Below are 14,931 nucleotides of genomic sequence, written 5' to 3'. Positions count from 1 at the left end.
ACTAGACAAAGGGAACACTGGAAAAAAGGAAACGAGTTGCTACGAGGCACCATTTTGTTTGCCTCTTTGCGTTAATATGTTCAAAGTGAAACTAATCTAACTTTGGTCAGATGTGGCACCTGTAATATCTTTCAAAAGGCCTTTGCTCCAAAACAACTCTGTATCTATGTAAAACCTTTGGCATGATGGTATTCAAGAGAATATTTTAATCTCCTTTTTATCGTTTAGCTATCAGCAGACCAGAACAAGCCAGACAGTGGTTACTGCTCAAGTAACTTCTCAGCAGGCGGAAGAATCAAACTACAGATAGGCCACGGTCACCAAAGAAAGGAGACCATCTTCTACAGCTGTGTTCTTATGGCCATGAAGGACAGTGATGCTGGGGCCTCACACAGCCCTTGCTTCTCTAGATGTGGCTCTTCTGTGTGTTCTCATGACACCTATGTGTGCTTCCTGTAGCACAATAACATGCCTATACACACACACAGAGTCAACTCGCATTCTCCGTGGTAGTAGTATTCCATACGTCACCACAAATACTGAATTAGCAAATACTGAACCATCGCTCCTACAGGAAATACAGGGGTACGTGCCTATAAGCATCTGGTCACATTTTCATCCACTGCCCATATACAACTTTGTTTTATATGTGTTTTACGTGTGCTTCTGTTTAAAGACACCTTATTGAATATATATTGCGGATACACTAACGTTGAACGCACGTCCATCCGCACTACAAGTCAACCCTGAATGAAGCTTTTCCAACACCTATTTTCTCTCTAAGACACGTCACAAACTTCTTACGCTGAGGAACACTACCTCAGTACTTCATCACCACACCCAACGTCATTTTAGGCAGCAAAATCATCAACCAAAAGGACAAAAATGCAAACAACTTTTTAGACCATGTAAAGGACACCTGTTTATAGTAGGACAGCTGAAAAGGGCAGAGCACTGACCTCAGCTAGGGACGTGGGCGGCACTGAACTCAACACTTTTACCACTGTGCACGTCCATGGATAACTGCAAACATGCTGTAAGTATTGATTTGGGTTGCAAATAATGTAAGTAAGACCAGCCTGCAAATACGGAACCTACAAAAAATGAGACTCAACTGTGTATCTCTTCTGCAACAGACTGTGAGCTTTCGGAGGGCGGGATGCAGACACGACCCATCCTTGTTCCAATGAAAACAGCATCGTGTCTAACCCCGGCTAATCCACGGACCGTTGTTTTCAAACTTTAAAAAATTATAGAATTCTTTTTTTTTTTTAACCTGACACCCCAGTAAAACAGGTAAACTTGATAAAAGTGGACTTTCTCTGCTTGACTACTGTCCTTCTCCTTGTCCTTCTGGGAGGGTAACACGAATTGAACAAGCCGTTATACAAGCAGGCACCAACACTCTAGAAATCGTGCTTTTCAGATTCTAGAATCTTAGCTCAGTGCGTTTTTCCTCACCCAAAGCCGACTCACTCCTCAACTGCAATTCCAGGGAAAGACCATGATTCTTCCTCTCCAGGAAAATGAGAGATGAAACACCACGTATGATTCCTAGCTACGTGTCATTCCTTTGCTGGGCACAAACAGGATCCAGGCATCAAGGTCAGGCTGACCTCCCTGCTAAGACTGAGCTGTAGAGTAGGTCAGAGGACGCATACGTCTACTGCATGTGTGGTTCACTTTCCCCGGGTGTGTGTTTTTCTCCTTTATTTCCCATCCAGGGGAAATAAACTGACTTTCTGGAAGAGCACCTAGATAGTTCCTATCCAGACTCAGAATAGACGCTGTTTGATCCAGAAGGATTCTAACACTCACACAATAACCAAAGACTGCTATATTTCTGGCATTGTTGTCGTGCATTTGGATGAAGATACAGTCTTACCAAGAATAAACGCTGATGAGATGTTTGCCCACTCTGTACGCAACATCATTTCAGCCTCAGTTGGCAATCAAATTTTCACGGAGCAAAAAATAATTACATGCACTAAAACTGTCAGTCCAGAAACAGGACAATTAGGATCTTTCGTCCTCTTCATTCACTCTCTAGTCTTAAGCAATTCCTGGTGGCAGAAGAGTGTGTAAGACATTTACCGTATCAATTTTTTTCTCTTTCAAATTCAACTAAGCTTACCATTTAACATGGCTAGAAGGAACAAAAGTAGAACTATAAACTTTGTTTTTAAGAATTTTAGTTTTTACAATTCACGTTTGTTTTCATTTCTAAATGAGACCTAAAGATCCTTTCATTGAAGAACCCTAAATTGTCCAACATTTAAGTAGAGGCCTAAGTCTCTAGCATTGTAGATTATTTTAAAAAATGCTCTATCTTGAAAACAATAGGTTAACTGCAATGTGTTTTTATTTCTTGCTGTATTTTGTATTTTGTCAATCTCAAAGGTTAGACCACGGCTAATTTTGCCAGAAAAGCATGTTTTGCTAATAAATCTCTAGATAAATCTGTCTTTGTTCTTGTCAGGAAGCAAAAAGAGCTATCACACGTACTTAAGTGTTCTAAAATGTGTTTCAGGAGGTCAAATTCATTCTGAGCTGTGATTTTTCTTCCATGATACAAATTTTCCTTTGCTATTTTAACAGGATAGCAGTTAGTCATAGAAAATGGTAGAGAGTGGGTTCTTTTTCCATTTTTAAAGGATTTGGTTAACGGACTTGGATTAAAATAATTCAATCAAGTGATAAACACACATGAATTAAATCTACATAGAAGAAAAGCCAATGAAAACTGCAAAGCTTAAGACAAAGAAATTAAAATCTAATAAAACATTTTAAACTGTTTCTCCTGCATTAAGTAGGTTGGAAGAGAAAACATGATATGATGGGAAGAAACTCAGCTGGAAATGGAGCTGGAAAACTGAGACCTCAGTCCCCAGGGTAACGTCACTAAGTTCGGCCACCTCAGAGCTTCACTGCCTACATCTGTGTGATTAAGGAACTGGCTTAGGTGACCTGGTCTTGACACAGAAATCTTCACTTACCTCCTTCTGACCTCAGTTCAAGTGTCGCGCTCAAGAAAAATGACTCGCTGATCCCCGAGTCTACACGAGTTACTCCTTCATGTCAGGTAACAGATACGTAACTTACATTTTAAAAATCGTCTGCTTAACACGTACCAAGAGAATACACATTGCATGAGGGAGGAAATAGGAAGTTTGTTTGGAAATCTGTCTTGTTCACTATTTTTCCCCAATGTTTAACCCAATCCTTGGCACACGGTAGATAGTTAACAAATATTCATTGTAGGACTTCCCTGGTGGCACAGTGGTGAAGAATCCGCCTGCCAACGCAGGGGACACGGGAAGAGCCCACATGCCGCGGAGCAACTAAGCCGGTGCGCCACAACTACTGAGCCTGCGCTCTACAGCCTGCGAGCCACAACTACTGGGCCCTCGTTCCTAGAGCCCGTGCTCCACAACAAGAGGAGCCATCGCAATGAGAAGCCCGTGCACCACACTGAACAGTAGCCCCTGCTCGCCGCAACCAGAGAAAGCCCGTGTGCAGCAACGAAGACCCAACGCAACCAAAAATAAATAAATAACTTAAAAAAATTCACTGTAAAAGGGAAAAGCGAATTAATGAACACTAACTGCTTGAAACAGCCCTTCCCTTTTCATGTTGAGGAAAGAATTTATGCAACATTTTTCCAGATAATCAACCACATATTTTTTTCATCCCTTTTTGGAGAGCTACCTATGTATCCATTATTTTGAGATACCAACGACCCTCATCATTTAGCTTCTTACATTGGGACATACATACTTTTTTATAATGAACATATTCCCATTGTGTTGTTTCTAATGTGAAACGCCAAAAAGGGAGGAGCAAGAATTTTTTATCTCAGAGTGTTGTGCCTTCCTTTTTCTTCCCCAGCCTTGAAACACTATTGAACTGTACCTGGTGGGAGGATGAACCCAATTTACACTCTCCCTCATTTTCCCAGTTGGTAATATTCGTGTTTATATCGACAACCCATAGGCAACCCTACCTCACAGGCTGTGTGTGCCAGAATGATAATGATAATGATGAGGGACCTTTTTTTGAAAGCACCACATGTAACAGTTACTGACTAAATGTGTCTCCACCCACCCTCCATTTGTATGTTGACATCCTAACCCCCATGTGATGCTGTTAGGTCCTTCGGGAGGTGATGAGGTCATGAGGGTGTCACCCTCATGATGGGATTAGTGCCCCTAAAAGACACCCCAGAGAGCCCCCTCATACCTTCTACCATGTGAGGACACAGTAAGAAGACGACCGTCTATGAACCAGGAAGCGCGTACTCACCGGACACCGACTCTGCTGGCACCTTGATCCTGGACTTCCAGCTTCCAGAACTGTGAGAAAAGAAATGTCTGTTGTTTATAAGACACCCAGAGTACAGTACTCTATTGTACAGCCTGAACCGACTAAGACAATAACACGGTATTACCATTCAGAATACCGTAGCCCTTGCATATACTCTGTGGACTGATGCAACATACAATGAATAACCTCCTAAAATGTAGAATGTTATGGGGCTTAGGGACAAAATGAAAACATTGATAGAAGATCATTCATTCCTATCTTGGTCACTAGTCAAAGTTTATTCTCAGCTGTTCTCACGGACACCATTCTGTAACTTCAAGACGAAGTGACTATATTAAAAAACCAAATTGCTAGGCAACCGAATTACAACTACCTTCCTGAAGCATAATTTAAAATGTCAAATGGTAATTCAGCCCCAGCCAAACTGGAACAATCAGTTCTCAATGGCCATTTCAGCCTTTCTAGGAACTGAAATGATTCAAGTCGTTGAAGCTTTCATTTGCTTTTTGAGATATTCATATTTGGAGGTCGGAATTTTAACCATCACTGTTAGAAAGCTTCTTTCTCTAGCTTTATACAAAGTCCTGACGTTGGTTTGGAACCCTGAGAACCTGCTTTCTATTAATCTCTCTTCCTTTTGGTCCATGCTAACTCGTATTGGAAGTGAGAGGATGTGACAGACTAAACCGCACTTGAGAAAACATTTCATCATTGCGTTCAGTGCACGTGATGTGGCCTGGAATCTGAGAACTGAGCCTGTAGCGAAGGAACGCAGGATGATAGAAGATTTGACCTTTGCAATGCACTGATGTCAGTTACAGACACTGGGCTTACTGATCTTTCGCCAAGGTGGTGGAGATGGAAATAGAGCTGGCTTTCAATAATCGCTGGTCTTCTGTTTTGTCTATTTTACTATAATATTATATGTATATAGATGAGATCATATATCATCATATATATAACATGTATGTGATTGTATGTTATAAACAAAATACATATGTAAATAAAATTACATACCTACACGTGTGTGTGTGTATATATAAAAACTATATACAGGATTGTCTGTAATCCACTTTCGCAGGCATCTTTTGGTGTCTAACATTATTCACACAAGAATACAAACACTGTCCGAATCTTGTTTCCTGTATACTTGGTTTTTGATTGTAATGTTTTGGAGCAGCAAACAAAACCGCGCTGAAATGAAATCATGGTGCGCACAGCCCCCTGGAGTGCCCGGAAACTTCCCAGCAATTCACTTGCCAGGGTCTAACAGAGAAATTGCACCATGGGATAAATATGTTTGTTGTATTAGTAACTAAAACTACTTGGGACATTCGATACAAGTCTACAAAATAATGCATCGTTTATTATGCGTGTTTACTTCAGACCATAGCTAATCTGACATGACTCATCTTGTAAGGCGGCAGACAATCCAAGATACGAAAATGTTCACGAACCTGTGTTTAATTACATAATAGTACTGCTTACGTTTAAACACCTGGGAAAATAATATTTTTAAATGGAACAATGAAAATCATTTATCTTCAGGTCTCAGTTCTATAGCCGAGCCAAATGCTGGCCGTATTGCATTTGCTAAGGTCAGAGGTTGTTTTCAAATATTCTGTCAAGGAAGGAAAATTCAGCTTATTTCGTGAAACCACGGGGTTCAGAAAGAGAACTGTATGTTATCTGATAAGAACGAATGCTTTACACTCCAGTGCAGATAAGGGTTAGGACTTTTCACTGTTCCCAAATAAACCAGGCATCCACAAACGGCAGCAATATTAAAAATAATCTTATTCAATCCTTTTCATTTTAAGGATCTGAGACCCCTGGAAACTTAATGGAGTCATGACATATACACCAAATCCCCAGCAAAGGGATGTAAAGGAAACACAGAGACGTTTCCCCATCACCTTAGACATGTGCTATCATCAGGCTTTGAAGTGTTCCCAAGCTGCAAATTTGCAAAGCTCTCCAAGCTCTGTCCTCTGCCACACTTTGCTTCGGGCAGGAATCTGAGGAACTTAAGGCACGTTGCAAATACTAACTACATGTGAGTAGGCAAAGCATGTTAAGAGGGCATAACTCGAAGAAGATAAATGTTAGCCCCACTTGACCGTGACGGCGACGAAGGTACGGAGGCTGCCTCAACTCACGCCAGGTGTCGGAAATGGCAGACAGTCCACAGACGCCTTCCCTAACTGGAACCACACCCTTCCTGGTTCCCCCTGAACCTGGTGGAAGGAATTATGAGAAAGCTCTGTTGCAGCACCATGTCCAGAATTACCATGCCCCTAACAAGCTCCTTAGAACTGACATGTCAAATAACCATTTAGATGGAAGGTCAGGTCTAAGCCAAGCTGTGTGCCTATCACACAGGCATATTCAGAAATGAGGAACAGGGACCTAAATGTCCATCGGCAGACGAATGGATAAAGAAGATGTGGTACATGTATACCATGGAATACTACTCAGCCAGAAAAAGGAACAAAAGTGAGTCAGTTGTAGGGAGGTGGATGGACCTAGAGCCTGTCATACAGAGTGAAGTAAGCCAGAAAGAGAAAAACAAACACTGTATATCAACGCATGCACGTGGAATCTAGAAAAACGGTACAGATGAACCTAACTGCAGGCCAGGAACAGAGGTGCAGACGTAGGGAATGGACATGCGGACGTGGGCGCGGTAAGGGGAGGGTGGGACGAATGGGGAGATCAAGATTGACATATATACGCTACCACATGTAAAACAGAGAGCTAGGGGGAACCTGCTATAAAGCACAGGGAGCTCAGTTTGGTGCTCTGTGGTGACCTAGATGGATGGGATGGGGGAGGGGGGACGGAGGTCCAAGAAGGAGGGGCTATATGTATCCATGTAGCTGATTCACTTCATTATACAGCAGAAACTAACACAACATTGTAAAGTAAAAAAAAAAAAGAAAAAAAAAGACAAAAAATAAAATAAGAAGGAATGAGGAACAGGGAGCTACCCGTCCACATGTTCACACATTGGTTGTGAAATGAATATAGATGCAGGTCTCAAGTTTTCTCAATTCCTTGAATGAGGGGCCCACTGCAAGCAAACTACTTAACCTCAATGAAGAAAACAAAATGAATGTAACGCATGCGTCCTGGGGCGAGGTCTATCTTCAGCAGGCATGTGGCCTGTGCAGAATAAACCCTGACTCTGTCCCTCAGGGGCTTGCATCTAAGTAGGAAGGATGGGCCTCGCGTGACCAAAGTAACAAGCTGCAAATGACACCAACAACAGAAGGATGGGAGTCAATCTGTATGGGGCTCGGAGCAAGGGATTAGAGTGCCAGTGCCGAAACCTCACCTTTCTGCAGGTTAAGTTAGTCTGGGTGTGTGGAACAGACTGGCCCAGCTGACGTTCCTTTATCAAAGTAGCAACCGGAAGGCAGTACCCTGTCAGGATCCGGCAAACGTCACCCTTGCAACTGTCTCCGTCCCCAGGACCGAATTCCATGAAGCCAAAAAAGGGAAGGAGTCCTCCGCTCAAGGGGGCCCAATGATTCTCCTCTTACTTCTAATCTCGGCCGCCGCGTGTGCATCTCTCAGGGTCAGCTGGGGATGGGAAATCCCTCTGTCCTAGGAGAAGTACCTCCCACCACACAATGCGGGGGGCGGCAGTGGGGCTGCCCTTGCTTCTGGTCCCACCAGAATAATTTCTTCAGAAGACCACAGTTTGCTCATCTCTTCACGGATATCCATCCATTCATACAAGGAGTATGTGCCCAAGATCAGAGCAAAAAGCTCCAACACTGGATCCTGTAACCACAATGCAGAACAACAGAGATGGGCCCCCGCCTTTTGGGACTCTGGCGTGACATAAACACGCTTTCCTGAGTGTAAAGAGACGGGTCGTTCAGTCTTAAATAACTGCATACGGTCCAGGCCAGGCCCTTACGGTCCAGGATGCCCGTCTCAGGTCTCCACCTTTGGAAATAGCTGCTCACGCGGGGACACACAGAGCTGGACCAAGACAGATCAAAGCCTTGATAACCAAACATCTCCAGTCACCACATATTTTATATTCACGCTGAGAAAAGCAAGATCCTCCTGAAAAAAAAAAAAAAAAAATCCACCTTCCAGAGAGACACAGCTGAGATTCAACCAATTCGAGCAAGTTCCTACACCAGACTGCATCCTGTTTCCTGGCCCTCTCTACCTCCAGGACCGAGAATCAGCCCGCAAACATTCACAGAACAGCTTTCGAGAAAAGGGGGAATTGTCAAGCGAGGACAGACTTGGAAACGCTTGTACGGCCTCAGGTGAGAGGGGGAGCATCTCGGGATAGGGGGCCTGGGATTGAAAGAGGGGCCTTACCACACGCTTATCCTGCGCGGTAAGGAATCCGTGGGCCTGGGTGTGGCATGGGGGCCGAGGAAGTGGAGGGAGCTTTGCGGCCTTGGAGAATGGAAAGGCTGCCCCAGGGAACTGACCGGGCTGGCGAACGGTCCATTCACAGGGAGGAGCAGTAGCAGAGAAAGGAGACAGCAGGTTTGACCAACCTGTGTGAGTCTTGACCGTTAGACTATATTGATCTATTTCCCTTGGGTGTCTCGTGGAGGTGTGTGTATTTCTCCTGGAGAAACTGGGGCGGCATGAAAGACAACTCTATAGAGATCAAAGCACCACCGTGGGAGGGGCGGGCCTGTGTGGTCTGCTACCTGGGGGGGTTCTAGAAGCACCTGGAGGCCACGGCCTCCCATTCCTTCCACCGGCCTGCATCCCAGGCCATTCCTCTCTCCCCGACACGTCTCCTACTGATTCGTACCGAATCGGGTGCAAAAATCTGCTCCCACTTTCTAAGCTTTTGAAAGGAATCCTGAGCCATGTCTTTCAGACCAGGGCGAGGACATTCTGACAGCTGCTTTACGGGAAGGGCATTGTTGACCCTCGTGAAGCCTGGAGGAAAAAAGTGTCAGGTTGACAGTGACAGCCACATAACGCAGAAAAACAGACAGACAAACATGGTGACACACTGTGCACACACAATACAATATTCACTGATGATCTCTCGTCACTCTTCATCTGACATTGTGTATTACAAGAATTTCAGAGCTTTCTTTAATAAACGTTATTTTCATCTTTCTGCCCAAGGAAACACTAGTTAAGACTCAACTGAACTACGGAGAATTCCAATACAGAGACTCTCCCTCTAAGCCTGACCACATTTAGTGCAGAGACTGGAGCTAACTGAAAGAAACAATAGCCTTTCTGTAGTTGGTTAGCGCCAAAGTGAGGCGGCAACTTATCTTCCCCAAATGCATGTATGTGAACATCTGTACACACACACACAATCGACATACTTATAAAGATTGATAATGAGACAATCTGGCTCTCTTTTGTGTGAATTAACATGTGTTAGGCTAAGTCTCCATTTATCCAAAGCGCCGCTTAAGACAGAAACAGCAAATGGATCTCTCTGCTACTCTATTTTCAATATGTTTTTTTTTTACAGAAAACGCCAGCAGCCTTGGTAGGGGAGGGAAACCAAGAATTTTGTTTTAAATTTTCTAGGAGAATATATACAGGAAGTTTTACTAGGTTCTCTTAGCTATACCAGGTCCTGCATACAGAAAAGTCAGTTAAAAACTAACCAGTATCGTGTCCCTGGAGTCCTAGGGGTGAGATCCTGTCCTGGGCATCGCCAGGACACAGTTTGCAGAGCACCTCCAAGGACCAGAACTCTCAGGTTGCCAAGCTGAGGACTGCTTTCCTAGGAGCACGTTTAAAATTATATCAAGTCCATGCCTGCTTGGGACCTGCTCGTGGGTGGGTACGTGAGGCAGAAGCTGAAATCGGAACCACATATCTGTTATAAAACAAAAACAGAGCTTTTGAATTGCAAATTTTGAGGCAGAATCCTGGCTCATGAGAGTGTGAAACGATATTATTTGCAATCTTGGATGTAAAACTATGCGGTACAGTCTAGACCTGTTCTATTTACTTTCTTTTTTTTCTGCTGCAAAAGTTTTTTTTTTTTTTCCCCTTTCTTCTCTTCCCCTTAAAAGAAACTAACTGGGCTGGCATGTTCATCAAAGCAATTTACTGAGAATGCATTCTGACAGGCTGCATTAAGAATGTTGACTTGTGAAACAAAGGGGCTGTTTTATCATGCACATAAATTACATGCTTTAAAAAAACTGAAGGTTCAGAATTCTTTAACGATACTCTAGCCACAGCAGAATGGAGTTTTGCCTATTTTTTTGCCAGTACTTCAAAAGGTTTGCTCAGGAACCCGTGGCTTGCAAAACTCACACAGAAAAGACTGCATCGTGCATGATGGACTCCTCTTTGCACTGATTACAATTAAATTTAAGTCAACGTGTATTTATTAACTGTTGACCACAAGCCAAAGACGACACTGAATACTGTTAGGGACACAAAGGTGGACTGGACAGTGTCAGAAGCGGTTTTGGGGAAAATATCTCCTCAGACGAGTTAGTGCACGGGGAACAGTGAAAAATGTGTACTACATGATTTCAAAGAAGCCCTTAATTATACTCGGTTGAGGGCTCATAAGGCATCTTATTTTAAACCAAATTGTGACCTACATGTTTCTTGAGGGAGGGATACAGAAGGGACAAATAGGGATGGAGATTCCGTAAGCGTAAAGCAGCATGAACAAAGGTCACATCTTCTCATCTAAGGTGTGGAAAGGTGGATGGTTTGATTTGGTGTCTGAAACACAAGAGGATGAAACAGAGATAAGGCTGGAAAAAAGGGAGTAATGGCACAACTGAAAATATTAGAACACTATGGAGATCTCATAAGAAAATGCCATGATTAGAGCTATGCTTAATAATGGCTAATCCAACAATAGTGTGTACATGAACTGGTAAGAGATACAACAAAAGATTCATTGCAGGACCGTCATCATAAAAATTCACTCATTTACTTTGAAAAACAAGTGAGATGCAAGGAAGATGGACTGAGGATGCTGTCTGTATATCTTGATAAATGTACAGTGAAGGAAGCGTTTAACCATTACTGCAATTATGATTGGCTTGACCAAAGTTGACGGTCAAATGCTTTTTTTCATGATTTAGGAAAACCTGAAAGTGATACAGACAACAAGGAATTTGAAACTTAAATGCAAGGAAAGAAAGAAAGAGAAACACACACATATAATTGACAGCATCATCAAATACACCAAATACCAAGAAATAAGTCTAATTATGTGAAATCTTTTACACGGGAAACAACACAAAATGCTGAGAGAATTTAAAGAAGACCTAAACAGAGAAAACTATCATGTTTCTAGATTGGAGCACCTGATATTTTTAAGGCACCCATTCTTCCCAGCTTGATTTACAGGTTCAATGCAATCCCTATCAATACTTCACTCAAGTTTTGTGGCAGTTGGGAGAAAATCAAAGGGCCTACATTAGCCCAGGTTAATCTTGAAGTAGACCAAATGTCAGTGGTGTAACTTACCAGATATCAAGACATACAAAAGAAGCTACAGAAACCAAGATAGTAGCACAAGAGACAAACAGTCTAGAATCTAGAAGACTCACTGAAACAGTCAACTTATTTATGAAAAAATGTCATATCAATTCATTAGAGGAAAGGACTGTCAATTAAGTCATTTTGGTTCAACTGGATATTAATATTTTTATTAATTTATTTTTATCGTAGTAATTTTATCTTTTTATTTTAATAGTTTATTAATGAATAAAACAGGAATCTTTATCACTACCTCAAATAAATATGAAATAAATTACAGACCATCTGTAAAATGTAAATAGCACAACTTGTAGAAAAGAAACAGAAAAATATGTTTATGAACTTGAGGTATATAATAATTTCTAAACTGCACACAAAAATCACTAGGCAGAAAAGAAAAAAAAAACTGATGAATTGCTTTTCATTAAAATTAAGAACTTTGGTTCATCAGCAGACATCAGTAAGAGAGTTAAATGATAACACTGGACCAGTATCCAGAATACAGAATATATAAAGAACGCCTCCAAATTCATACAAAAAAGACAACTGAACGGAACATTTTCGAAAGACTTGAACAGACACTACAAAAGAGGATTTCTAAATGGTCAATGAGCATAGGAAGAGTTACTCAAGATCATTACTCACCAGGAAAATATACATGAAAGTCAGAATGCATACCTCTACCCAGAGACTAGAATGGATGAAACTGTAAACAGATTAGCCACCTCAAGTATTTCTACGGCTGTGAAGCTAATTAACTATACAGCTTGTGGGAGTGTGCATAGGACAACCTCTCTGGAGAGCTGTTTGACAGCGTCCACTAAAGCCAATCATGTACCTACCCCACAAATACCCACATAGTTCATTCCTAGGGGTGGACCTAAGACAACAGAATATGCTTGTCCAACAAAAGTACAAGAGTGTTCATCGTGGGCTTATGCATGTGAGCTCCAAACTAGATCGACCCAAACAGTGGATAAAAGAAATGACACTTCATTCTTACAGAAGAATATTACCAAGTAATAATAAAAACCCAACAAAACACCGCTGCATGCAACACCATGAATGGATCTCCCAGACGTAGTCGTGAGCAGATGAAGCTGGAAACGAGCGCATCCTGCCTGACCCCATCCATCTACAGGTTAAGCAAGGCTAAACTAACCCATAATAGTAGATGTGAGAGTGACAGCAACTTCTAGGTAAGAGGATGATACCGATCGAGAAGGACCACGAGGGAAACTGCCGGGTCCTGGAAATATTTCTATTTTGACCGGAGTATTCGTAACCTAAGTATATCCATACATAAAATATCACTGAACTCCACACTTAAAGATTTGTACAGTTTATGTATGTGATGCCCAAAACATGATGATAATTTCTAAAACTCTGATCTTCCTTCACCTAGAATGTTATAAAATGTTCCATTTTAACAAAAAAACAATTACAAAGGCAATTTTTAGAAAGGAACCAAAAATCTGGTTCACTTTTTCCCCCTAGAATTCCATTCACATACACATTTTCACATATTATACATTTTAGTAAACAATGGAGAAATACATTTTCCTCACTTTACTTAGAAAAAAGGAACCCTGAGGCTACTAAAAAGCATAGGAATGACTGGAAGCATAAAAAGGAAACTAAGGCTTCCCTGGTGGCGCAGTGGTTGGGAGTCCGCCTGCCGATGCAGGGGACACGGGTTTGTGCCCCGGTCCGGGAGGATCCCACATGCCGCGGAGCGGCTGGGCCCGTGAGCCATGGCCGCTGAGCCTGTGCATCCGGAGCCTGTGCTCCGCAACGGGAGAGGCCACAACAGTGAGAGGCCCGCGTACCCCCGCCCCCCAAAAAAAACAAGCAATTCTTCTTTTATAAAAATGATTACCCTGATAATATTACATAGTGGTATCTTAAAAGAAATGTTACCCAATAGAATTATACTGTACCTGACCCTTCACAGCTCTCATTTCATTTCTAATATATCTTATAATAATCTCTGAAAAGAAAATGATCCTTTGCTAACATACAAGAGATCATGTGCTGAATTTGCAAAGATAGGTAATTTTGACTGGAATAAATTCATAGAAGCAGTTATAAGTCTCAAAGAGATAGGCCAATATTCTCTTTAACATATATATATATATATCTTTTTGCCACTCTTTGGCATATGATGACATTTATGGAAAGCTTCACAGGCTGATCTAAAGGCTCATATTCTAACATGATTCAAGTTTGACTAATTTAAAGCATAAAACTAATGATGCAAAATGCAACTGCATCACTGGAAAATTCCCTTTGGTCAGTGGTTTTTGCTTCCAAATGATTTTGAATAAGTATACTCGATAAATCTCCTGGCATATAGAGACGTCGTCTCGTAATATTTTAACAAAAGTAATTCGATATTAAAAGAAGCAGGCGGTACGGAATGTTTCCCGCACGCAGGCACGTCAGAAGAGGCAACTGCCACTCAAAATGTGCATCAGAGGCAGAGCCAAGATTTGAACACGTGTCCGTCTGGGTCCAAAACCTGTGACCTTTTTTGTTTCTGTTTTTTAACTCACATAACGTCAGGAGGCAGTGGCGTGGCTGCCAAGACCAAATGCTGTGGAGCTGAAGCCGGGTTCCTTCCCAGCATCTCTGGGACCGTGGGTAGACCTACACCTGGTTCCTCACACAAAAAGGGCCAATGATAATGCCAGCCTCACTGAGTTATTATGAGCTCAGAGGGAGGCACAGCATGGCAAGAACGCCAGCCATGTGTATTACCTCATTATGTCTGGGGGGGTAGGCTTCCTTGCTGTGTCCTCACGTGGTCTGTAAGCACGCATCCCTGGTGTCTTTCTCTGTGCCTGAATTGCTCCTTATAAGGACACTAGTCATACTGATTAGGGCCCACCCTAATGAAGTCACTTCACCTGAATTACCTATTTAAAGGGCATCTCTCCAAATACAGTTGCATTCTGAGATACTGGAAGTTAGGACTTAAACGTATGCATTTTAGGGGGACACAGTGAAGCCCATGACTCTGTGTGTGTGGGCAGGTGTGTCTTAGAATCATCGATGCAAGTTATTTTTTTCAGGCTGCCATGTTTTAAATGCAGCAGCTAAATCTTTCATTAATGCAGTCTTTTCTTCCAA

At 42.2% G+C, this 14,931-nt stretch overlaps 1 protein-coding gene across 9 annotated transcripts in view; it reads right to left on the bottom strand.

Annotated features, from left to right (window-relative positions):
- LOC307180268 (uncharacterized protein) overlaps positions 1-14,931 on the bottom strand; it is a 524,184-nt gene that overhangs the window by 111,513 nt on the left and 397,740 nt on the right. For all 9 annotated transcript variants that reach the window (XR_013825710.1, XM_079910429.1, XM_079910422.1 and 6 more), the window contains one exon: positions 4,303-4,352. Coding sequence is in view for 8 of the 9 variants with exons in the window: in XM_079910429.1 (XP_079766555.1) it covers positions 4,303-4,352 (50 nt within the window). In the remaining variant the exon portion in view is untranslated. The remainder of the gene's footprint in view (positions 1-4,302; positions 4,353-14,931) is intronic.

Source organism: Stenella coeruleoalba (genome assembly GCF_951394435.1).
Source record: "Stenella coeruleoalba genome assembly, chromosome: X".
Classification (NCBI taxonomy): Eukaryota; Metazoa; Chordata; class Mammalia; order Artiodactyla; family Delphinidae; genus Stenella; species Stenella coeruleoalba.
Note: the sequence above shows the minus strand (reverse complement) of the source record. Positions and strands in the feature narration are given on the sequence as shown.